General features: G+C 44.6%; 1 protein-coding gene across 1 annotated transcript in view; it reads left to right on the plus strand.

The window, feature by feature from the left end:
* PSMC1 (proteasome 26S subunit, ATPase 1) overlaps positions 1–26,882 on the plus strand; it is a 561,132-nt gene that overhangs the window by 258,475 nt on the left and 275,775 nt on the right. The window contains exons 6-7 of the mRNA XM_044074701.1: positions 15,560–15,688; positions 24,105–24,201. Of these exons, the coding sequence (XP_043930636.1) occupies positions 15,560–15,688; positions 24,105–24,201 (226 nt within the window). The remainder of the gene's footprint in view (positions 1–15,559; positions 15,689–24,104; positions 24,202–26,882) is intronic.

The raw sequence follows: 26,882 nt of genomic DNA on the forward strand, positions 1-26,882 counted from the left end.
ACCAGTTGGAGAAATTCTGTTCAAGGACCTATCATCCAGAGGCCTGGAAAGTAGACGCACTCTCTTTCAATTGGACAACCTTGACAGTCTATGCCTTCCCACCTCTACCTCTACTGACCAAAGTTCTATTAAAAACCAGAGCAGAGAGGCCACAAATGATTCTCATTGCTCCAGACTGGCCACGACAGCACTGGTATCCTCTCCTAAAGAGCCTGTCACACTCACCACCATGGATCCTACCTCTAGTTCCTCTTCTGTTGTCCCAGCACAACTACAAAACCCTTCACAGCCAGCTCAAAACCTTAAATCTAGCTGAATGGAGAATACCTTAATTTCCCAACAGACTCTCCTCTCCAAGGAGGTGCAGGATGTCATCTTGGAGGCCAGGAGACCCTCTACTAGAAAAACCTACTCCGCCAAATGGAAACGATTTTGTTCCTGGAATCAAGAAAAAGGCCAGAATCCTTGGGTAATAAATATACCTCACATTTTACAGTAACTGACTGAGATGTTAAATAGTGGCCTTTCCTTCTCCTCCATCAAGATCCACGCTTCAGCCATTTCAGCACAATACAATACAGATCCTCCTTTATTCTCACATCCTCTATTAAGGCAGTTCCTCAGAGGGGCAAAAAATATAAAACCCCCACGGAATCCACCAGCCCCAGCTTGGGACCTCAACTTCGTATTGGAAAAGCTGACCCTGCCTCCTTTTGAGCCGGCTTCTTCAACAGAGCTACAATACTTGTCGTGGAAAACAGCCTTCCTTCTGGCTATTACCTCAGCACGCAGGGTTTCGGAGCTACAGGCCCTCATGGCTGTGCAACCATTCATCATTTTCCATCAGGACAGGGTTTCCTTACGAACCAACCCTACCTTCATGCCAAAGGTAGTATCCAGTGTAGCTTTGAATCAGACTATTCATTTACGTACCTTTTATCCAAACCCACAGAACAAAGGAGAGAGGCTACTACATTCCTTGGACATTCACAGGCAACCGTTATTACTTGGACAGAACAAAGTCATTCAGGAAATCTGAGCAGCTCTTTGTGTCCTATGCTACAGGTGCTCAAGGAAAGGCTATTTCCAAACGGACTATTTCAAAATGGATAGCCCACTGCATACGATTTTGTTATTCATTTCATGGAAAATCAGTGCCTGTATACATCAGATCCCACTCCACCAGGGCTACAGCTACCTCTGCAGCTTTCCTCAGGGGGGTCCCTACCAAGGACATTTTGGAAGCAGCTACTTGGAGTTCAGTGCACACTTTCTCCAAGCACTACCACCTTCCTCTATACTCAAAATCTAGAGCGGGCTTTGCCACAGCAGTCCTGCAGGGCATTCTAGCCCCTCCTAATTCCACTTAGTACCTGCCACCCTTACTTAGCTTTGGGATTCTGCCCAACTGTGATGACTGCAGCTGTATGCACGATGAACATAGTACAGTTTTGTACCTACCATAAATGTAGATGTTCGAGTGCTCATACAGCTGCAGTCAAGGTTACCCTCCCTCCATCCCCTCTTAGGACAGGGCTTATGACAAACACCTTTAACATACAACCTTTTTGGGGTATTCCTTTATGGTGTATTTGCTTGCAACTACTGTTTTGATTTATCTACTTTGTATGTTTGCATAATATCATGTTTTGCCTTCCTTTCTGGGGGCACCTGACATCTGGGGCAAGAAAAACTGAAGAAAATGGCGTTGGCTGCCTCTTTTATACCCCTGCCGCACTGACGTCAGGGAAGAAGCGAAAACTGACGCCGGACCTAGACGTTGGAATTCGGCCGACCGAGGACCCGCCTGACGGCAGGATAACCCAACTGTGATGACTGCAGCTGTATGAGCACTCTAACATCTACATTTATGGTAGGTACAAAACTGTACTTTCCTGCTAATTGCCATATCAATAGCAACACCTTAAGTATGCACTCAGTGGTGAGAGAACTGGGCACATAGGTTGACAACAACCTTACCTTTGACCACCATGTCTCCACAGTGGTAAGAAGGGCATTCTGTATTTCTCATCTCATAAGTAAGGGCATTGCCTCCAGAAAAAAAGAAGTTATAATATGTCTGTACTCTTCCCTCATCAGGCCAATAATTGAGTACAACACCCCTTTTAATATGTACCTTTCCAAGCACCTGCAACAGTTGGAGAAAACCACAAAGGGTCCTCACAAAACAAATTCAAGGTCTTCACCATCTGTCTTGTGGGAATTGTATGAAGTCACTGTCACTTTTGTATTCTGTTTCATACAGAGTACTCTAAGAGGTGATTTCTGCATTGCATACAAGGCAATCTCTGACCTTGCTTTATTGGAAGTGATGCATATCCGTAAGTCAAATGGTACACAGGTTACTTGGTCTGAAGATCTTAACCTGGTATGTGACATTAATAATACCTGCTGGAGGGACAGATTGTCTGCCAGAGGTTACCACACCTTTGGAGCAGACTCCCACTTTATGTCAAACAGAGCACCTCCTTGGCCCTCTTCAAACACAATCTGGACGATTGGATGGGTGACCGTAAATTCACCCCAGGGTTTCCACCTGTGTCCTTCTTGGACAGGGGCAGCAGGTGCAGATCATGGAAGTAAGGGTAAGAACTTGGCTAGGTTTGTAAGCACCATAGGGCCATTAGCCTAGTTACTTCCTATGATCCTCATCTAAATGTGACTACTTGACTTCCTCAGGCAGCATCATATCAGAGCATGCTGCTTCTTCTTAGCACTCTGCCTTGTATAATCAGTGGTTGCTACTCCTCTTGATTGTGTTACACTGGAAGCCTGATTATATCCAGCATGATCCAAAGTATATATTCATGGTCTGCACTCCTAACGGGTATAATGTCTGCCCTGTAAACCAGTAACTGTAGTCTAAGCACATTACTGGCAAGTCATATTTTACCCTTAAGCAGTTTCATCATTAAGTGCTCAACACAAGAAACAAAAACATGGCCTCAAGCTAAATACCAAAAAATGCATCATCATCCCCTTTGGGGAGTGTGATGTCCCCACAAATTATCACATTAATAACAATGTTCTGAGCACGCAATCAGTCCTGAGGGATTTGGTCACCCAGGTTGATAGCAACCTGACTTTTGACCACCATGTTGCCTCTGTTGTACAGAAAGCCTTCTACATGACCAAGGAGGTCATAACATCCCTATATTCTTCCCTTATAAGACCCATTATTGAGTACAGTGACCCTTTCGGCATGTACCTCGCAAAGCACATGCAGCATTTGGAGAGACCACAGAGGTTCCTCACCAGGAGAATTCAGGGCCTCAAACATCTACCATACACATATAGGCTAAAAGCCCTGTCCCTCTACTCAGTTTCATACAGACTCCTCAGAGGTGACCTTTTGTCTGGTATATAAAGCAATCTCAGTCCCCACCTTGATGAGACTGCTACATATCTGCAAGTCAAGCTCCAGTTGAGTAACCCACACACATTACCTCAGCCTGGTCTGTGACATCAATAGGACTTGTTGGCGGGACAGGTTTTTGTCCCAGAGGCTCCCTTATCTGTGGAGTAGACTCCCTCTACACATCAAGCAGAGTACCTCCTTATCCCTTTTTAAGCACAATAACTGGATGGGAAACAGAAAATACTCCCCTGAGATTCCACCTGTGGCCCTGCTGGACAGGGACATCAGGTGCTGACTTGTCTAAACATGGGTAAAGTTGTAGCTAAGCTTATAAGGGCCTCCAGGCCAATAGACTAGCAACTTCCTGTGATCCTATAAAAGTTGTAAAACCACCATTTTATGAATTATTGATTTACTGAACCTTTAACAAAAATACAACTGCTTGCAAACACTGTTATAAGATTGCTGAATTGTGCATTTTGTATTGTTTGTAGAATTCATCCTTGGTTATAAGCATTCCTTAATCTAGAGCAATGGTTTTGACCTACTGAATTTAGTAGAAACTATGGCTGCTTGTATTCAATAAAGTTGTATGTCTGTGTCTCTGTGTCTGTCTCTCTGTTGTGTGTCTGTGTGTGTGTGTTTGTCTTTCTGTATGCAGATTATCTTTTGCTGACCCAAGGTAGGCTGTGAAAATGTTCTTTACAATGCTGAATACATTTTAAGCAATATTTAATACAGTACGCAAATCAGTATCCAGTGTCCCTGAGTGAAGAAAGGAGTAAATGCTTAAGAGCCGTATTGACTCACTCTGTATTTAAAACTGTTTCTACTAAAAACATCATGTTGGCTGTAGAGGAAAGAGTGATACTTACCAAACAGTTTCCCACATTACTAATATTTTACTACAGTTTGTCTTGTTGAAGATGTTCATCGTGTTACCCTGCTGCAGTCATCACACTTGGGTTATCCTGTCGTCAGGCGGTCCCGCAGTCGGCCGGAATTCCAAAGTCTTGGTCCGGCGTTGGTTGCTGTCGCCTCTTCCCTGACGTCAGTGCGCCAGGGGTATATATAATGCAACCGACGCCATTTTCTCCAGTCTTTCTTGCTGCGCGGTGCCCGAAGCAGTTCGCAAGTGCCGGTCGGCCGACTCCTGAGATTTTCGAATTTGAATTTCAGACTGAAGTCTTCTATAAAGCTAAGTACCCCATTGAGGAAACTTTTCTTGCCTCAGACCGATGTCAGAAAAAGTTAACAATTGTATTTCTTGTGGGAAGCAAATACCTCATAAGGATTTTCATTCTTATTGCATACCTTGCCTAGGCCCAGACCACGGCGTCACTACTTGTCGGTTTTGTGCTAGGTTTAATAAGCGTACTATTAAAAGACGCTTTGATTTCGCATGACACTACTTCGGTAGAAATTTAACTACACCATGCCATCGGAGCAACCGACTACCGGCGTGCACAAAAAACGCAGGGATAAGGACAGACAGCCCAGGTCTAAGCCAGATTCCGAGGCCTCAGCTGATCCGGTCTCCGGTTCTCCGGTCCTCCGTGAGGCTCCGACGCAGCCCCTGACTACCGCAGATCTGGAACCTGAGACCGCTACGGAAATTTTGATGGAATGTACCAGGCTGACGCAGCCTTTTACTTCAGGCCCTTCCGACGACTTTGCTACAAAAGACGTCGGTGCTACAGAAACGCCATCGGTTTCTGAAGGCGTTTTCAGATCAACTCTCACCATTAAACCATTTTCTAAGTCGAAGACTCCTTCTAAATCTAAAAGGACTGCACTTCAGTCTCCTGTTCAAGGCCCCATGCCTAAGAAACAGATGCTCAAAATGGCTGAAGATTTGATTTCTTTAATCGGGTTCCCAGCCCCCTCCTGACAAAAGGCCTAGACAAGAGGAAGATTATGCATCCTCTGAGCAAATGTCCATTTCTTCAGACTCCTCTGAGGACCAGGACTACTCCTTCTCTCCTTATGAAGATTCTGATGCTGAGGACTCTATTCCCTCAGCTTCTCCTCCTGAAGACTACTCCTTTGGGGAAACTTTACACACTATGAGGGAACATTTTCACTGGGAAGGTCAGGACTACTCTGATTCAAAGAAAAGGCTCAGAGAGTTTCTTTTACTCCCCCAACACAGACCACTTGCCATCCCACCAGTTTTGGACATTGTGGATGATATCTATGTAGAATGCAGTTTCAACCCAGACTCTCTACCTCCTGCTCCGGCTAAGCCTGACAGATACTACAGAGTGCCCGATTCCCACAAATTTCTTTACAAAAGCCCTGTAGCTGACCCAGAGACTATCTCCCAGGGTCCCAAGGGAGCTAAGGCTTCTATGGCTAAAAACCCAGTACCTTCTGAGAAGGATTCCAGAGCACTAGACAGGTGGGGGAAAAAGGTTTACACCTCAGCCACACTAGCCATGAGGGCACTGAATTGTCAATTCCACATGCTTAAGTATCAGCAATTTCTAATCTCTCATTTAAAGCAAAGAATAACCACTCTCCCTCAACAATCTGAATTGAAAGAAGTACACTGTTGCACGCCACTGAGCAGGTGGGCAAACATACCTTACAATGTGGATTTGATTCTTTGGAGGCCTCCTGCAGAGCAGCTGTCACTGGGTCTGTTATACGTAGGCATGCTTGGTTAAAGGAACAAACTCTGCCTGATCATGTTAAAGCAAAACTACTAGATGCTCCCTTACAGCAGGATGTCCTTTTTGGAGTTAAAGCAGAAGAAGTTTTAAAGAAAATGGAAGATAAGGCAAAATCTATGCAGACAGTCAAAGATTTCCTACAAGTACAACCCCCTCGCTCCAGCAGAAACTGGCCAACAAAAAATTGGTCCTTTCCCAGCCACTGACAGACCACAGAGGGGTAAATACAGACGCCCAAGGGGCAGAGGACAACCACAAGCCCAGTATAAACCTCGCCAATGGAGCACTACAACACAGAAGGGGGAGAAGACAGGTCTCAATCCACCAGTAGGCAAACTCAATGACTTGCACCTCATCTGGCCAAACAGTACTCTCTTGGCAGCCCCCTTGGGGGGGGAAAACTCGCACTTTTTGCAGACAACTGGCACATTGTCACAAAGGACAAATGGGTCCTAGACATAATTTTGCGAGGATACAGATTCCACTTTCACACCTTGCCAATGAAAAGAGGAATGCCAAACCTGCCACAAAATCAATGGGCAGAGGCACAAAAACAAATTACAACTCTCATGGACATGAGAGCCATTCAACTGGTACCTACTCGAGAGCAAGGTCAAGGATTTTACTCAAGACTCTAGTGCCCAGAAAGGACAATGCCTGGAGACCAATTCTGGACCTTTCAATTCTAAACACTTACAAGTACCCAAATTCAAGATGCTAACACTACAGCAGCTACTTCCCATGTTGGGCAAGGAAGCATGGCTAGTAACGTTGGACCTCAAGGAGGCATACCTGCATGTCCCTATCAGACAGAGTTGCAGAAGATATCTCCGTTTCATTGTAAGTTCAACACATTACCAATTCTCTGCGCTGCCCTTTGGCTTATCTACTGCGCCCAGAGTTTTCACAAAATGCCTGGCACCACTAATTGCATACTGCAGACAAAGAGGAATTCAAATATATCCATACCTGGACGACTGCCTCATCCAAGCAGAAAGCAAAGACATTCTCTTACATCATCTGGCCTTTGTAAAGCATCTACTAAGCTGCCTGGGGTACACAGTAAACGAAAAGAAGTCAAAACTAGTACCCTCACAAAAAATGACATTCCTGGGTGCCAGCTTGAATACAACGGCCCAGAAGGCTTATCTTACGCCAGACAAGCAACTTCAACTGACTCAATATTTCAAGACAATGGCAACAAAGACCCAATTAACTGCAAGAAAAATTCTGCAGGCTTTGGGCTTCACGACATCTTGCATACTAATAATACCATTTGCAAAGTTGCATATGAGGAAATTACAGTGGTAACTAAAAAGCGTATGGTCTCAACACAGCCACAGCTTGGACACAATGATATCTCTCATTCCCTGCCTTCAACAGGAATTTCTATGGTGGTCACAGGCATGTCACCTCAACAAGGGTCAGCCTTTCACCTTGCCCCCAGCCAGGCAAACTATCACAACAGATGCTTCAGACTACGCCTGGGGGGCACACATGGCAGGACAATGCATTCAAGGCCTATGGACTGCAGATCAAAGAAATCTGCACATCAAAAAGAGATGCTAGCTATACAGAAAGCTCTGACAGCCTTCAAGGATCTATTACATCCAGGACAACTTGCAATAAAGACGGACAACAACACAGTAATGTGGTACATAGACAAACAAGGGGGTACAAATTCCTTCCCTCTATGCAGGCAAGCAATGATCTTATGGAACACAGCTCTGGCCTACCACGTCCAGTTACAAGCTCAATTCCTGCCAGGACAGAAGAACACATTGGCAGACGACCTCAGCAGAAACATCAAAGATCCCCACGAGTGGAAACTAGATCCACAAATATTTGCAATGATAACTCAAAAATGGGGCCTTCCAGACATAGACCTGTTTGCCAGTCCTCAAAACTATCAACTGACAAAATTTTGTACAAGGAAATTTCACCATCAAGCTTGGAAAGTGGACTCTCTCTCTTTCAGTTGGAAAAACCTGACAGTATATGCCTTCCCTCCATTGCCTCTCCTCACAAAGGTTCTTTTGAAAGTCAAAAAGGAGAGACCACGACTGATTCTCATAGCCCCAGACTGGCCACGCCAGCACTGGTATCCACTATTGAAAAATATGGCCCACAGCCCACCATGGATATTGCCTCAAATACCCCATTTGCTCACACAACAAAACAATCAGATTCTTCACAGCCAGCTCAAAACTTTAAATCTGGCTGCATGGCAAATCAACTAAACATCCAACCAGCTCCTCTTTCACCAGCAGTTCTGGATGTTATTCTGGAAGCCAGGAGGCCAAGCACCAGGAAGGCTTATTCGGACAAATGGAAAAGGTTTTGTGCCTGGAACCAAGCTAAAGGCCAAGACGCAATTCAGCCTCACATGCCTCACATTCTACAGTATTTAGCTGAGATGTTGCACAAAGGACTTTCCTTTTCCTCAATTAAAATCCATGCTTCAGCTATTTCAGCTCACTACAACACGGATCCACCTTTATTTTCACATCCTCTTCTAAGGCAGTTCCTCAGAGGGTCATAAAACATTAGACCACCCAGGAGAGCTCCTACACCAACATGGAACCTCAACTTTGTTCTGGAAAAACTAACGTTACCTCCCTTTGAACCAGCTTTCTCTGCAGATCTTCAGATGTTCATCGTGTTTCACTGTTGCAGTCATGACTGTAGGGTTCTCCCCTGCCGGCAGGCAGCCCTCGGTCGGCCAGAATCTCAAAGTCTGGGTCCGGCGTCTGCTGTTCAGCTACGCTCCCTGACGTCAGAGCGCCAGGAGTACAAAGCTGACAGCTGACGCCATCTTCTCCAGTCTTTCTTGCCGTGCGGTGATAGCAGCTCGCATTTGCCGGTCGGCGGACTCCTGACTAATTTTACTGATATACTTCGGTCCGAAGACTTTCTTCTCCACTCAAAGCTAAGTACCCCATTGGGGAAACTTTTTTTCTTGCTCCACTCCGATGTCAGAAAAAGTTAATAATTGTATTTCATGTGGGAAGCAAATACCTCATAAGGATTTTCATTCTTACTGTATTCCTTGCTTTGGGCCCTGACCACGACGTAGCTAGTTGTCGGTTTTGTGCTAGATTCAATCAACGTACAATTAAGCGAAGGTACGATTTTGCTTTTCATTACTGTAGGCGCTTTAACTACAAAATGTCGCCGGATACGGTCCGGCTACGGAGTTCATAAGCGTTGCAAGGATAAAGACAGGCCTCCGAGGTCCAAATCTGATGATAACGCAAGCGGAGCCAGCTTCAGGTTCGCCGCCGTCGGTGAGGCGCTTTTGCAGCCTGTCGGCCATTTCAGAACCGATGGCCGAAACGGACTCTCATGAGGAGCCAACCAGGCCTTTAAATATTTCTGTTGCAGGACCTTTGGACAACGCTCCTTCGGATGGGTCCGGAGCCGCTGTGCAGGTACCGGCTTCCGAAGGGGTTTTCAGGCCTACTCAGCTACTAATAAAGGCAAAGCCAAAGACAAAGGCAAAGACTCCTTCAAAATCAAAGACTTCTACACAGGCTTTTTCTGAACCGGCTCCCAAGTCACAGAAGCAGTTACTCAAGATGGCGGAGGATTTGATTACTATGATTAGGGGTTCTCATCCCCCTCCAGACAAAAGGCCAAGGCAGGATATTTCTTATGATTGCTCTGATCAGGCTTCTGTTTCCTCAGTTTCTTCTTCTGATCAGGAATATTCTTTCCCTCCTTATGAGGATTCTGATGCTGAAGAATCCATTCCTTCAGCTTCTCCCCCTGAGGATTTCTCTTTTGGGGAAACTTTGCATGAAATGAGGGAACATTTCCACTGGGAAGGACAGGAGTATTCGGAATCCAAGAAAAGGCTGAGGGAATTTCTTCTTCTTCCCCAACATAGACCCTGGCTATCCCTCCTGTTTTGGATATTGTGGATGATGCCTTTTGAGGCTAACTTAACCCCTGACTCCTTTCCTCCTGCTCCTGTGAAACCTGATAGGTATTACAGGGTTCCTGATTCCCATCAGTTTTTATGCAAGAATCCTTCTGCTGACCCTGAAACCATTTCCCAGGGTCCTAAGGAGCTAAGGCGCTTCTGCCAAAAATCCTACTCCTACTGAAAAGGATTCTCGATCCTTAGAAAGATGGGGCAAAAAAGTGTACACTTCTGCTACTTTGTCCATTAGGGCTTTAAACTGTCAGTTTCATATGTTTAAATACCAGCAATTTCTATTGTCTGTCTTAAAACAAAAGCTTACTTCCATTTCTGCCTGTGCAGAGGATAAGGAATTACATGATTTATTGCATGCCACTGAACAGGTTGGGAAGCATGGTTTACATTGTGGATTTGATGCCTTGGAGAGGCTTCTTGTAGGGCTGCGGCCTCTGGCACAGTCATTAGGAGGCATGCATGGCTAAAGGAATAAAATTTACCTGAACAGGTAAAGGCAAAATTATTGGATGCTCCTGTTCAGCCTAATGTTTTGTTTGGATCAAAAGCTGAAGAGGTGATTAAAAAGATGGAGGATAAGACGAAATCAATGCAAACAGTTAAAGATTTCTTGCAAGTACAGCCTCCTAGATTTAGCAGGAATTGGCCTTCGAAAAATTGGTCCTTTCCCTCTTCAGACAGGCCTCAGAGGGGTAGATATAGACGTTCCAGAGGGAGGCCTCAATCACAAGCTGCTTATAGACCAAGACGGTGGACTGCTTCCACCCCTAGGGGAGGAGAGGACAGGTCACAATCTCAAAGGAAACAAACTCAATGACTCCCCTCTGTGGGGCTACAGGAATTTCTTCCCTGGAAGCCCCTCTCGGAGGAAAACTCTCTCTTTTTTATCAAAATTGGACTCAAATAACCCAAGACAAATGGGTTTTGGATGTGGTTTTAAGAGGTTACAAATTCCATTTTCATACCTTGCCAAGGCCAAGCGGATGGCCAGACCTTCCAAAGCGTCAATGGGCCGGAGGCCTTAAACCAGGTGGAAGCTCTTTTGGCTATGAATGCCATAGAACTGGTTCCTCTTTCAGAGAGGGGAAAAGGGTTTTATTCAAGGCTCTTTCTAGTCCCAAGGAAGCAAAACTCATGGAGACCCATTCTGGATCTGTCGGTCTTGAACACCTTTCTAGAGATTCCAAAATTCAAGATGCTTACTCTACAGCAGCTACTTCCAATGCTGTCCAAAATGCATGGATGGTAACTTTGGATTTAAAGGAGGCATATTTACACATTCCCATCAGGCAGGATCGCAGAAAATACCTCAGGTTCATAGCAGATCGAGGCACTTTCAATTCTCTGCGCTGCCCTTTGGATTATCTACTGCCAGGGTCTTCACCAAATGCCTGGCTCCAGTAGTAGCTTACTGCAGACTCAAGGGAATTCAAATTTACCCTTATCTGGACGATTGTCTAATTCAGGCAGACAGCAAGGATGTCTTACTCCAGCATCTAGAATTTGTACAGAACCTCCTCAAGTTCCTGGGATTCTCTGTAAACATAAAAAAGTCCAATTTGACTCCATCACAACAGATAACTTTTCTGGGTGCTCTTCTAAACACTACAACCCAGATGGCATTTCTGACATCCGAAAAACAATTTCAGCTGGCTTCAACTTTCAAAACCTTGGCAACTTTAACTCGGCTATCTGCAAGGAAATTCCTGCAGGCTTTGGGTTACATGGCCTCCTGCATCCTTCTTACCATATGCAAGACTACACATGAGGAAAATACAGTGGTACCTAAAAGTGTATGGTCTCAGCATTGCCACAGTTTAGACATACTGATCTCCGTCCTTCCTTGCCTTCAAAGGAATTTCTTTGGTGGTCCAGGGCATGTGCTCTAAACAAAGGAAACCCTTCTGTCTGCCTCCTGCCACTCAGATTCTAACCACGGGCCTCGGATTATGCTTGGGAGCCCATTTTCAGGGCAACTGTCTGCAGGGCCTTTGGACAAAGGATCAGAAGCACCTGCATATCAATTTAAAGGAAATGTTAGCCGTTCAGAAAGCTCTATTGGCCTTCAGGAATCTTTTACAACCAGGACAACTACTAATATGGACAGACAACACCACAGTTATGTGGTACATAAACAAGCAAGGGGGATCTCACTCCTACCCCCTTTGCAGACTAGCCATGGATCTATGGAACACAGCTCTAGCTTGCAATCTGGATCTTCAAGCTCAGTTTCTACCAGGGAAACAAAACGTCCTGGCAGACAGTCTGAGCAGAAACCTTTCGGATCCACACGAGTGGATGCTGGACACCAAAATATTCAGGATGATAACAGCAGTCTGGGGATGGCCTCACATAGACCTCTTTGCATCCCATCTCAATCATCAGCTACAGAATGTTTGCACCAGGACTTTCCACAGAGAAGCTTGGAAAGTGGATGCCGTGTCATTCAGTTGGAGGAACCTCTCTGGGTATGCCTTTCCGCCTCTTCCTCTTCTTCCACGGGTCTTATTGAAGATAAAACAGGACAAGCCCAAGATGATAATCTTGCTGGCTCCAAATTGGCCTCGGCAGTTTTGGTATCCTACTCTAAAAAACCTATGTCTGGAGCCCCCTTGGGTTTTACCTCAGTCTCCGAACCTTCTGTCCCAACATCAGGGTCAGGTTCTACACACTCATGTCAGAACTGTCAGTCTGGTGGCCTGGTTAATCCAGGGCCTTTGATTTCTTTTTTCCTACCCAAGCAGGTTATGGATGTCATTTTAGAAGCCAGACGTCCTAGCACTAGAAAATCTTATGCAGGAAAATGGAAAAGATTTTGTTCCTGGATGCAGGCTCAGGATTCTGATCCTCTTCTTCCTAACATTACCTTAATTTTACTTTACTTGACAGATCTCTTTCATAAGGGTCTCTCTTTCTCTTCTATTAAGATACATGCCTCTGCTGTTTCTGCTCATTATAATACAGACCCTCCCATCTTTTCCCACCAGCTCATGAGACAGTTTCTCAGAGGAGCTAAGAACTTAAGACCTCCTAGATCTCCTAGATCTCCTCCCATTCCTGCTTGGGATCTCAGCTATGTTCTGGAAAAACTAACCTTGCCTCCTTTTGAGCCAGCTGCCTCTTCTGACATCAAGTTTTTATCTTGAAAAACAGCAATCTTGTTAGCCCTAACCTCTGCCAGGAGAGTTTCAGAGTTACAAGCTCTTATGGCTGTGGAACCTTATATTATTTTTCATCAAGACAGGGTATCTTTGAGGACTAATCCTACCTTCATGCCTAAGGTGGTTTCCAAAGTGGCTTTAAATCAAACTATCCACTTGCCAACCTTTTTCCCCACTCCTCAAAATAAAGGGGAAAGGATCTTACATTCCTTGGATGTACACAGACAACTACGTTTTTACCTGGACAGAACCAAGGACATCAGGAAATCAGAACAATTGTTTCTTATGCTTCAAGTTCCCAAGGTAAAGCCATTTCAAAACAGACCATTTCTAAATGGATTGCTCATGGAATCAGATTTTGTTATTCACACCATGGAAAGCAAATCCCAGGGAGTATACAGAGTCATTCCACCAGAGCTGCTGCCACTTCTGCGGCCTTCCTCAGGGGAGTTCCTACCAAAGACATTTTGGAAGCTGCAACTTGGAGTTCAGTGCATACTTTTTCTAAGCACTACAATCTACCTCTCTACTCTAAGTCTAGGGCAGGCTTTGCCTCTGCAGTCTTGCAGGGCCTTTTAGCTGCTCCTTCTTCTTTATGACCACCTCCCTTTCTTTCAGCTTTGGGATTCTACCCTACAGTCATGACTGCAACAGTGAAACACGAACATAGTACAGTTGTGTACACCTACCAGAAATGTAGATGTTCGAGTGTCTTCACTGTTGCAGTCTGGGTTTCCCTCCCTCCTGTCCCCTCTTATTTTTACTTTTCACCATTCGTCTGAGGTGTATTTGCAAAGGTTTTGGGACCTTTTTCATTTTGGGACTCCTGACATCTGGGGCAAGAAAAACTGGAGAAGATGGCGTCTGCTGTCAGCTTTGTACTCCTGGCGCTCTGACGTCAGGGAGTGTAGTTGAACAGCTGACGCCGGACCCAGACTTTGGGATTCTGGCCGACCGAGGGCTGCCTGCCGGCAGGGGAGAACCCTACAGTCATGACTGCAACAGTGAAGACACTCTAACATCTACATTTATGGTAGGTGTACACAACTGTACTTTCCTATCATGGAAGACTGCCATGCTCCTTGAAATAACTTCAGCTAGAAGAGTCTCAGAGCTACAGGCACTAATGGCAGTGGAACCTTTCCTCATTTTTCATCAAGACAGAGTTTCTCTATGAACTAATCCTTCCTTTATGCCTCAGGTGGTTTCCAGTGTAGCTTTAAAATCAAACCATCCACTTACCCAATCCACAGAACAAAGGTGAGAGACTCCTTCATTCCTTGGACATTCACAGGCAGCTTCGTTACTACTTGGACAAAACTAAGGCTTTCAGAAAATCTGACCAGCTCTTTGTATCCTATGCTACAGCTTCTCAAGGGAAGGCTATATCAAAGCAAACCATTTCTAAATGGATAGGTCATTGCATACGTTTCTGCTATACCCATCATGGGGAAACCAGTTCCTGCTACCATTAGATCCCACTCTACCAGGGCAACAGCTACCTCTACTGCCTTTCTCAGGGGGGTTCCAACCAAGGAAATTTTAGAAGCTGCAACTTGGAGTTCAGTACACACCTTTACCCAACACCATCACTTACGTCTTTACTCTAAGTCCAGGGCGGGCTTCGCCACTGCAGTTCTGCAGGGCCTTATTGCCTCCACTAACCCTCTATGATGCCTCCCCCCTACCTTAGCTTTGGGATTCAACCCAAGTGTGATGACTGCAGCAGGGTAACACGATGAACATAGTACAGTTTTGTACCTACCATAAATGTAGATGTTCGAGTGTTCACCCTGCTGCAGTCCAGGTTACCCTCCCTCCATCCCCGCTGATCTACTGGCTACATGTCTTCTATGCCTTACTGATGTATTTGCTTATAGCTGAAGGGATTTTGTGTTTGTGCAGTGGTTACTCCATTTGGTACTAATTCTGACCACCTTTTTGGGGGCACCTGACATCTGGGGCAAGAAAAACCAAAGAAAATGGCGCCGGTTGCATTATATATACCCCTGGCACACTGACGTCAAGGAAGAGGCGACAGCAACTGACGCCGGACCAAGACTTTGGAATTCCGGCCGACTGCGGGACCGCCTGATGACAGGATAACCCAAGTGTGATGACTGCAGCAGGGTGAACACTCGAACATCTACATTTATGGTAGGTACAAAACTGTACTTTTATTATGTTATTGGGGCATATTTTCTGAAGGTTAGTGTCCTTATAGCTGGCACAGGTTCCTTATTGAAATCCTGAGTCCTATCCTAGGACAGGAAGGAGTCTCAGTCCAGAAAGCCAAAAAAAAAAAAAAAGTTATTTGAAAGGTTGCATATGAATGTAGCATGTTGAGGGATGGAGTAAATAATTTCAAATGCAGCAATTGTTAACTGTTATAATTACCTTTTAGGTTCATGCTGTCATAGGAGTCCTAATGGATGACACAGATCCTTTAGTCACGGTTATGAAAGTGGAAAAGGCTCCCCAAGAAACGTATGCAGACATCGGTGGTCTTGATAGCCAAATTCAGGAAATTAAGGTACCTCTGCAAATTATGAACTTTAAATCTTGGTAATTTTAAAACATTTGGTCACATAATGACCTTTGCCATCCAGATAAGAGTGCACATTTTACTAGCTGTTTTTAAACTCTTCTGAGATTTTTTTTTTTTTTTTATCTTCTTAGGGAAAGGTTGTAGTAACCGTAAGTTATAAAATAAATGTTTACCCACCTTCTGCGTTGTTTTGATCCAGCTCTCTCTCCAGAGCTGGCTAATGCTTATCTTACAGCTGTAAAGGTACTGATAAAGGTGGTGCATTGGTTTCATGTTTGCCGTCTTCAGTTCTCACAACATGAGTAAGCATTGGTTTCTTAGTTGCATGTTTGAAAAATCCACTACATAATAGTTACATGACTGTTTTTCTAGCTCTTTTTTTATAATTGGTTTTAATGATGATGCTGTTTCAGCCATCCTTTGCATAAATGGTCGGTCTTCCCCATCCTACAAATTGTGTTTTGTTGCAAACAGTTGCTTCTGAAAATTATTACATTTACTGCTTGTTTTATTCAGTGTGTGCATGCAGTTTAGATCTTCATCACATTTCTCACAGAATGTAAAGAGGCGAGATTAAGAAGTTTAAAAGCCTTGTGAAATTTCAAAGAAAAAAAAGGATAAAATTTTTTGAAAAGCACTCTAAAAAAACTTGTAGGTGATAGCAGCTTTTATGAGCAGCAAATAAATAGTCACCACTTACAAGGACTGCAAGGCATTTACTGTTTTGGCAATTATTGTCCATTAGCAGTTCATGAAGTAGGTGAGAATGGTGCTAAGTGCCAGAATGCTGTATGTTTCGACACTAAAATGTAAGGATGTTCTGTAGTCCTATCTCACCTTCATTCTTACATATGGGATCGGAGCCGATCCTCAGCTCCGACTCCCATGGTTCACCAGTACAATCCCCAGACCTCGTTTGCCGCGTCGAAGAGTTTGGTTGTGCTCCTCTTTGGCTCTGGCTAAGTGTTGCATTTAGTTTAACTTTTTCCAAAACTTTTTTGGCTCTGTTTATCTTAAAAATAGTAAAACTGTTACTGCTTATTGTAAATCAGTTAGTATTGGTATCCTGTGTGCTGGTTTTTGTATGCTCATAGAATTAGTAGTTGTAGGCGCCTTTTGCGTACTGTTAGACTGTGTGTGTTAATAGGATAGTCTAGTATTTTTGGCGTTTTTTCACTTGTTAATTGGTTAGCATTCTTGGATTTGCTGCCATTATTAACAGAACTACGTTCTGTTAGTTAATGGCTTAAGTTTGAGTTTTTTGCAGATTCCCGCTTGTTTTGTTGATATTTCTGCTTGAGTGTGTGAACTTCTATACTCTGCATATTTCTAGGTCTGTTTTAGTTAGAAGACCTAGTTTCTTCCTTTCCTTTCCTGCCTGGGCTAGGCCCGTTTAAGTTAGAGGACCTAGTCCTCCTCCTTTTTCTCCTGCGAGAATGTCTAAAGAGAGTAAGGATCATAAGCCATCTGGCTTTAAGAAGTGTGTTAAGTGCTCTCAAAAATGTCCGTAATGGATGGTCTGGTCTATATTATATCATCGAACGCTTAAAAAGCGAACGCTGATTGATCGACCTAATTTAAGCGAAAGCTTACAATCTTGAACTGTCAGATCAGCAGTTTGTTTCCCAGGGGAAAAAAATCGCTGATCCAAAACACATACACACAACACAAGCACACCAAACAAACAGAAATCCACACACATACACCTAAAATCTGATACCTAACCCTACACTAAACTATGCACACACCACTAACTACCCACTTACCTTAACCCTAACCCTAAGGTCCGTCACTATCGCACACTCACCTCACCCGCTCCCTAACCCTAACTCACGTAAATCCGCCCTAACCCTCATGTCCACTCAATCGCACACACACCTAACCCGAGACCTAACCCTAACTCACCTAAATCACCCTAACACTCACATCTTCACAATCGCACAGTTACCTGAATCCGACCGGTAACTTTCAACCATAACACTGAAAATATTCTTTGCCTAAGAAAAAATTTGAGTTTCTGCTGCTTCGATATTTTGCAGTTTCGCGAAAATAAGTTCGATCAATCAGCGTTCGCTTTTTTTAAGCGTTCGAGGATATAATATAGACCCGTATGGTCACGGTAACTGCGTTTACTGTTTGGGAGCCATCCATTTACAGTAGACCTGTTTATTTTGCCATGCTTTCAGTCCTAGGATGTTGCAGGAGAGAAAGAACAAGTTCATCCTAAAAGGTCTTCTTAAACCTTCCTTTGAGGAAGATCTGTCTAGCTCTTCCTCATTTTAAAAATCCACTAAGGGAAAATCTAAATCCTATAAGAGGCCCTCCCCGGCACCGGCTGGCATCTCAGAGCCACTTCTTAAAATATCAGAATTAGACAAGTTCACTGTCTCATTGGCTCCACAGACCTCAGTGCCGACTGAGAGCAGTACTGTGATTACAGGGTCAGTTCCAAGTATTTCGGAGCCATCCATTGAGACTATTTCTCGGAACCGGTCTATGGATCCTCTACCGGCCTCTTTGATATTGAAATCTCCGATCCCTCAGAGATCCCGTTCTCCTACTCTGTCATCCAGGTCTTCCAGGAGTTTATCGGAAGAAGATGTAGAGAGGGTAGTGCTGAGACTGTTGAAGTCATCTGCTTTGCCTAAATTGCTGTTGGCTCTGACCCAGTCAGTTCCGGAGCCACTTGAGTCCGTACAACCCAATGCGATCATTCCTCCTCCGAGCCATGCTGGTCTTTCGGAGCCGGAGTGTTTGGTACCACTGGTGGAACCTTCGGCTCCAGCTCCCCCTGTGGCTGTTTTGGAGCAGAGTTCTGCTTCGACACTCTGTGGCATCCGTAGTGTCTAGGGGCCGAAGCTTCCTGGTTGGCCCCGACAGGGATGCTTGGAACCAAACTTCTTCAGCTCCGAGTCTTCCGCTCTGTGCATCGACTAGGATGAGTTCGGACCCTATGTCTATCTCGGAGGTGATAGCTGTGGAGCCGACGACATCCTCTGAGCCGGGGAGGTCTTTGGTGCCGGAGAGGTCAGTATTCAAGATGATGATGAGTGTGCTGTCCCAATCGTCAGCTCCCAGTAGAGGTACTGGCACTCTTCCCCCTAAAGCACCTAATTCTGTCTCAGCTCCTATCCCCTCCATGGACAGCAGAGACCCTCAGCCTCGGGAGCCACTGGCTGGTGGCTCCCACTCTTCCGAGACCTCCCTGGAATGTCCTTCTGAGGAGCCTCCATGGATGTAAGAGGAAGCATGTAGACTCCCAGGATGAGTCTCTGACCTGTGACACTGACCTCGAGGAGTCTGAAGGGTCCCCCAAGTCGTCCTCCGATGTCTCCTTCGTAGACATCCTGGAAATCCTTAAGCAGAGGTGCAGCTGGCCCACTGTCACCCCTTCTGATGAGGAGTCTGTGTACCTGAAGGCTTTCGGGTCTCAGCCTTCAGCGTCTTGGTGTGTCTCCACCTTTCAACGAACTGATGGTGCTAGTTAGTAGAAAGGTGTGGGATACTCCTAATGCTGTGGAGCCAATCCCCAGGAGACAGAATAAGTTTCTTTCTGCCCCTCCTAAGAAAGATTTTTTGTCTAAAGGTGTTCCCGTAGATGCCATGGTGGTGGCGGTGGCCACTAAGAAGAAGCTAGCTGAGACTTCTTCTGTTCATCCGCCGAATAAGGAGTCTCGAACGATGGACAGATACGGGAAGCATTTCTTTAGTTCAGCGGCATTTATCTTCAGATCGCTGAACTACCTTACTCACTTCACAAGACTTCAGAGAGATCTCCTTAAAGAGTTAGGAGATTCTCTACAAGGTAAATGTACTGAGGGAGTCCCTGACAAGGTTTCTGCCCAGTTGTCCACCTTAAACTCTATCGTCAACTATTCCATGCGGCTTATTTCGTATGCAGCCGATGGAGCGAGTAGAGCAGCGGGTTCAAGAATTTCCCTGCGGCGTCATTCCTGGATGCGTTTGTGTAACTTTGTGGAACCGTTCAGGTCTACCTTTACCAACGCCCCCTTCGGTTCCTCCTTGTTTGGATCCAAGGTAAAGGACATACTCACCTGGTGCGAGCAAGAAGGAAAAACACTCTGCCGTGGGAGTACGTTTTACTGTCCCCTCTAGACCATACTCTAAGGATCAGAGGGGTGGTAAAATGTGGTTCAAGAAGTCCCAGAGCTTTTTCCAGGATGCACAGCATGACTCCAGAGGAGGAGGAAGTTGTAGACGTCGCCCTAAAGGCAGGGGCGGTCTGCAAAACCAGGGAGGTCACGATTCCTTTCGAGGCCGGCCTTACCAGCGCTCCTGATGTGGGGCCAGACTGTGCTTCTCTGGGGCCGGTTGGGGGTCTCATTTCTTTGTACCCAGAAGCCTAGCTGGGTATCACTCAAGACAAGTAGTTACAAAGAATTATTACCAGAGGTTATGTCATACCCTTTTCTCTTCCACCTGTTCCCAAAAAGATCCCGGATGTTCAACTCAGTCACAGGGATCAGACAACTGTGGAGGTCAACAAGTTGCTGTCAAAAAGAGTCATCCAACCCGTCCAAGCAGACCAAATATAATCCGGAACTTACTCCAGATTCTTTTTAGTGCCAGAATGTACAGGGGACTGGAGGCCTATTCTAGACCTCAACAGATTGAATGATTCAGTAAAGAAGGACAAGTTTCAGATGGTGACATCGCAGTCTGTACTCCCGTTATTAGGGAAAGACAATTGGATGTGCTCAATAGATCTCCAAGACAGTTGAATGTGTTCCATAGATCTCCAAGACGCCTATTACCCCATAAAAATGGACAGGGTGTCGAGGAACCATCTATGCTTCCAGCTGGGAGCCAATCATTACCAGTTTCGTGCTCTGCCTTTTGGTCTCACCACAGCCCCCAATGTGTTCACCAAATGTATGGCAGTAGTGTCAGCTCACCCAAGACGTCGAGGATTCCAGGTGTTTCCGTATCTGGACTGGCTATTGACCGCCCCCACCAGGCATCTACTTCTTCAGGCCAGGGACGCTACTCTTCAGCTTTGTGCCCAGCTGGGAATTTCTATAAATTGGGAAAAATCTGCCTTATTGCCCTCTCAGTCTGTGATTTTTATAGGCACAGAGACAGACACAGTAGACATGTTGGCTCGTCTTCCTGCCGAAAGGGCACAGAATCTGGTTCTTCAAATTTGGCGTCGTCTTCCCTTACGAAAGGTCAAAGCCAAGATTATTCTGCAACTTCTAGGGACCATGGCTTCCACAATATTACTAGTGCCACTAGCCAGGTTACACATGAAAATTCTTCAGTGGCTCCTGTCGTCCCAATGGTCTTCAGCACCTCCCGTTATCTCATCACATTCTGCTGACAGAATCTTGCAAGAAGGACCTCCTTTGGTGGACGCACCCAATCAGTTAACCACAGGCACCTCATTTGTCTCTCACCAACCCGTTGCTACTGTGACCACGGATGCCTCACAGATAAGGTGGGGGGGGCATTATCTTGACAGGACTGTCCCAAGGCACATGGCAAGATCACGAGGCTCACCTGCATATCAGCGTTGTAGAGATGAGGCCAGTGCTCCTGGCGTTGCAAGCACTCCACGACCTTCTGCCTCTGGGGACTATTGAATACAATCAGACAACATGTTGGTAATATGGTATATCACAGGGTGAAACCAGATCTTACCCACTTTGTCGAGAGGCCATGCGAGTTTGGAAATGGGCGATAGCTTCCCAACGTTTTTTGGTGGCAATGCACATTGCAGGGACAACCAGCGTGATAGCTGACAAGTTCAGCAGGGCAATCCTTATGCCTCACGAGTGGTCTCTGAAACAGGAGACAGTGGAACAGATTTTCCGCAGATGGGGGCAGCCTTGCTGTGACCTCTTTGCCAGTCCAATCAATGCCAAATGCAGCAGCTACTTCTCCCTCATCCCCCCTCCGGGGGAGTCACTGAGAGATGCACTTGTTCACAGTTGGCCCCTGGGTTTCCTGTATGCTTTTCCTCCCTTTCCTCTCATTCCCAAGGTTATTCAGAAAGCAAAACGGCTGGGAAGCAAACTTATCCTCATTGCTCCTTACTGGCCTCATCAGGTTTGGTTCCGCTTCCTCGGGCTTCTTCTCCTGGACGATCCTTGGATCCTGGACCCAGCTCTAGACCTGTTGACACACGTCAGGTTTGCTCCATCCCTCATTACATACCCTCAATTTGACAGAGTGGCTGCTCCAGTTCCATCCCTAGTCGGGCTTCACGACTTTTCACCCTCCGTGACTCATATCCTTACATCTTCTCATAAACCTTCTACTAGGAGACTATATTCCAGCAAATGGAGAAGATTCTCTATCTGGGCAGAGAAACTGAATGTTGGTCCTTGCACTGCCTCCATTCCATGGTTTTGGAATTCCTGTCTGAGCTTTTTCACCAGGGATCTGCGGCTGCCACTATCAGAGTTCAGTTGGCAGGGATTTCAAACTTTCATCTAGGTTTTCAAGATTCGAATCTGATGTCACATAATCTGTGCAAAACCTTCCTTAAAGGTGCTACTTTGTTGAGACCCCCCTATCAAGAACCTCTTGCCTCATTGGATTTAAATTTTGTGTTGTCCAAATTGACTTCTCCTCCCTTTGAGCTTTCCCATTCATCTTTTTTGAAATTTCTGTCTTGGAAGACTTTGTTTCTGGTAGCTATCAAGTCGGTCAGATGGGTGTCAGAGTTGCAAGCATTGTCTGTTAAACCCCATTATCTGATTTTTCACAAGGACAGTGTGTCCCTTCGTACTAATCCCTCCTTTGTCCCCAAGGTCTGTTCCCATGCCACTTTGAATCAATCCATAGAGCTTCCGGTGTTCTTTCCAAATCATTCAAATGCAGCTGAATACAGATTTTTATCAGCTGGATGTCCATAGACAATTACGTTTTTATTTGCACCGGACTAAGGAAATCGGATCAATTATTAATTTCCTTCTCTGAATCCAGGTCAGGTTTACCAGTTTCCAAAGTGACACTCTCAAATTGGATTTCTAGCTGTATAGCTTATGTTTACAATTCTGAGGGTAGACCTTTACCCTTTGAAATCAAGGTTCATTCTACCAGATCTGTCTACCTCTGCAGCCTTTCAAGCTAGGGTCCCACTTGATAATATTTGTGCAGCAGCTACGTGGGCTACCCCTCACACTTTTATTACTAATTACAAATTTGATTCTACCTCCAGGGGTAGAGCTTCATTTGGTTCCACGGTACTCAGGAGTATTTTTCCTTGAAGCCACCCAAGAATAAGGCGGTGGGGACACTGTCCCATATGTAAGAATGAAGGTGAGATAGATCTATAGAAGTTTTGTACTCACCAAAACGTTCCATGTTTGTAGTCTGTCTCACCCTTCATTCTTATGAACCCACCCACCTACCCCCAGCCTGAAAGTACCTGGAGACACAAAAATATTATTATCCCTTTTATGGAGACCTTTTAGTATTGGCTTCTTTGGTATAATTGTTGTTATCTTTCCTAGTTAGCAGCAAACAAGATCTGGGGATTGTACTGGTACACCATGGGATACCTACCTAGCCACGAGCCAACTAGAAGACGTCCAGCTTGTAAATAGTCCACGTCGGAGCTGAGGATCGGCTCCGATCCCATATGTAAGAATGAAGGGTGAGATGGACTACAAACATGGAACGTTATTGTGAGTACATAACTTCTTTTTATTTCTTCTGCACTGTTCATGCGTAATGTTACTTGCCGTTAAATGAAGGTTGTGTCTGCAGAGTTAGGGACCATGCTCCTAAGCTTGCAGTCAAGCGATGTTTGGTGAGCCAAGCCCTGGAGTCAGCGCTGACGTCTGAGGGGAAAAAAAAGATGTTGAAGAGGAGTAGATGTAGGACATGGCCTTGAGGTGCTGCTCTGGTTTAAGGCAGCGGTGAAGACAAAAGTTCTACTGTTACCTGCTGTATTTGACAATGTTAGCCAGCACTCTAAGGAATATTGTGCGAGGTTACGGAGTAAATCACTGTGGAACTTGAAAACTGGAAGCCTCCTTCTCCACGACTTAATGTATTACAGCTTTGTCTAGGGTAGCTTTTAGATGCGTAGCCTCAATTTTGTGTGTTTGACTATCACCATCAATGAAGGCTGATCAACTGGAGTGATAGTATACTTATTTGCTATATTTTAGTGTTACAGTGTTATTGTTTTCCCAAAGCAAAGCTTTTTTTTGGTAATAGTTTTTTTTACAATAACCATTTTTGTTTTATAACAACTGCTTTATTTTAACAAAATACTGTAATTTAAATGGAAATTTATGCATCTTCTCAGTGTCTAATCATAATCCAGCATGAATTATGTTTTTCTTGTTTGAGTCTTGTGACAGGTGTAAATGTGATGCTACGGTAATTTATCCGTTGATTCATTCACTTGTTTATTTTCTTGTAGGAGTCTGTAGAACTTCCACTAACTCATCCAGAGTATTACGAAGAGATGGGTATTAAACCTCCAAAAGGAGTCATTTTGTATGGGGCACCTGGCACAGGTAAACAGAATGCTGGCTGGCTGTACAGGCAGCACAGATGGTAGAAATCAGTGGTCATTGCAGTTTGGTTTAATTTTAACAGGGTAATTTGATTTGAACATATCTTGTAACCGTAAGCTTCTAAAGGTGATTGTTGCAACATTACCCAAGTAAAGCACCTTAAATGATTATTACAACTACATATTAGAAATGATTCTGTCTCACTAACACCAAATGGTGGCACTATTCATCATTTGTGCCATTCATTAGAACAAGTCCTGGGCTAAGAGAGTTGTTCAGCTTTCTGAGAAAGTCTGCAGTTACCCAGCAAGACAGACCAGAATGGTGGCTGTCCACCTTCAGCTAATTCCCATTATGCTGAGGCCATGTTCCCTATGCTGTTTAACATCTGCTCTTAATGCTCAGTTGGTCACACAACTGGTCTTACATCAGTTAATCCACATAAGATCTCTCCTTGATGAGTCATGAACACTGTCCATACAGTTCCCTGTGAAAGAATGGTCCTCCGTCAACAGCTGCTAAGGTTAACTTTAACATAAGTGAAATAAACGTGTAAAATATGAATTTATTATGTGACATCTGAGAAACTTCTCATCTAATCAGAAAGCGTTTAAAAAGTTAGTCTGTAACACATTTAATTGAATCACATTTCATATATAGCAAATACTCCTCGAAAAGTTTTGCTTTGGCCCCCACTCCCGTCTCTACAGTCACACAAGTGCAGAGAAAGGAAACACCACACTACTGCTGCACAAACAAACTTGTGCATGGCCAGAAACATAGAGGACCAGACTAATGTGCCAGTCTTAACACCCTAAACCACACCAGCATGAATTCTCTGAAGCCCATTACACTTTTTTTGGATTAGTGTAAATGTAAATTAGATTGGGTTTTGTGTTAGTCGCAAGATATTTTAAGTTTCTGCTAAACATCAGAGATGTTGGCTGCTGTGATTTTACCTGCAAAAATCAACTGGGCACACAAGCTAATTTAAGTATACTTTTCTCTGCACTTGGCATTGTTTAAGATTAGTTATTTGTTTCATTGAATACTGTGGTCTCTGTCTTTCTGCAGTTAGTTTTCCACCCTCCGTCCCTGTTCTTGTTGTGGTGTTAATCTTGGTGACTTTGGAATTGCCCCTGCTGTAAATTTGTTTTTGGACACTCCTCCTGGGCCCAACTGAGTACAGTGAGATCATATTTTGATTTCAGACACTCCTACCAGTCCCTTCTCTTCTGCTGTGTACAGAGAGAGCACTTGGGAGGGACAACCCCTGTAGTCTCTTAATATGTTCTGTTGCAACAGAAAAAAAAAATGTTCAAGTGCTCTTATTCTGCACTTAGTGCCTCCATTTTGATTTTTTCATAATTTACTTCTCTCTGCACTTGTTTTTTGTTGTTTTTAATTTATCTGCATTTATTTAAACTGTATTTGCCTTAATGTTGCTACACCCTCATAGGTTCATAGGCAAGTACTAGGCTATCTGCCCATGGGCATTTATAAGCCTAGCCACAGAGTGATGGCTTTCGCCTCCCCATTAGATTAGTAACCTGGGCCTCTGTCAACAGGGCTCATGAAGTGATCCCAGGGTAGAACTTACGATTACCCATCCACTCATCAAGATTTCTCTTGAAGAGGGTCAGAGAGGAGCTTTGTCGAATATGGATTGGGATTCTATTCCAGAGTGAGGGGAGTCGCTGGGACAGGAATCTATCCCTCCAGCATGTCCTGTTTATTGTTGTACATAGGTTCAAGTCGCTAGAACGAGTGGTTCTGAGGGATCTCGTTTTTTTGAGGTGAAGCATGTCCATTAGTTCAGGGTTTGACATGGCCCTATAGGTCAGGCATAGGTCAGCTCTGAGTAGACGGTAGGCAACTGAGAAGAGATGGAGCTTTTTTAGTCGTGCTTCATAGGGTAGGACTCGAATCTGCTAGCTTGTACTGCATTTAAAGTGTTTTTGCTACTGTTTTAATTGCTTTTCTGCAAAAAAAACAAACGAACAAAATTTCTAAGCTTGTTTCCTTCCTTTCCTGTAACTAGTCTAGTCCAGTGATAGATTTGCTGTATCCAGGACTGCTTTTTAGGTATGAGGCCTCCCGCCCACCCCAACCTTTCTGTGTTGGAGGAAGCCTTCTAGCTTCTCAGTGGGAGTGGTAAGGACTAGATAGCCTATCTACCACAAGAGGAGTGGTTTCTGGCCCAGAAATTGTAGTTTATTGGCCGTTTGGGCAGTTTTTCCGTCTCTTTCAACTTTCTGGTTTAAAAACACATGTTTATGTGGGTTTGCACTTGTTTAAGCTCTGTGAATCCAGTTTTGGCATCCTGCAGACTACAAGAGCAACAGGAAGGAGAAGGAGATGGTCTAAGTGCTTGCATTTTGATTTTTTCATAATTTACTGCTCTCTGCACTTTTTTGTCATTTTTAATTTGTCTGCATTTATTTAAACTGTATATGCCTTAATATTGCTACATACTCAAGTGTGCTAGCTTGTACTGCATTTAAAGTGTTTTTGCTACTGTTCTAACTGCTTTTAAAAAAAAAAAAAAAAAAGTTCTTAGCTTGTTTCCCACCTGTTCTGTAACTAGTCGAGTCCAGATACAGATTTGCTGCATCCAGGACTGCTTTGTAAGATGTTCATCGTGCATACAGCTGCAGTAATCACAGATGGGTTTTCAGCCG

Source organism: Protopterus annectens, chromosome 6.part0 (assembly GCF_019279795.1).
Source record: "Protopterus annectens isolate FY-2018-M chromosome 6.part0, PAN1.0, whole genome shotgun sequence".
Classification (NCBI taxonomy): Eukaryota; Metazoa; Chordata; order Ceratodontiformes; family Protopteridae; genus Protopterus; species Protopterus annectens.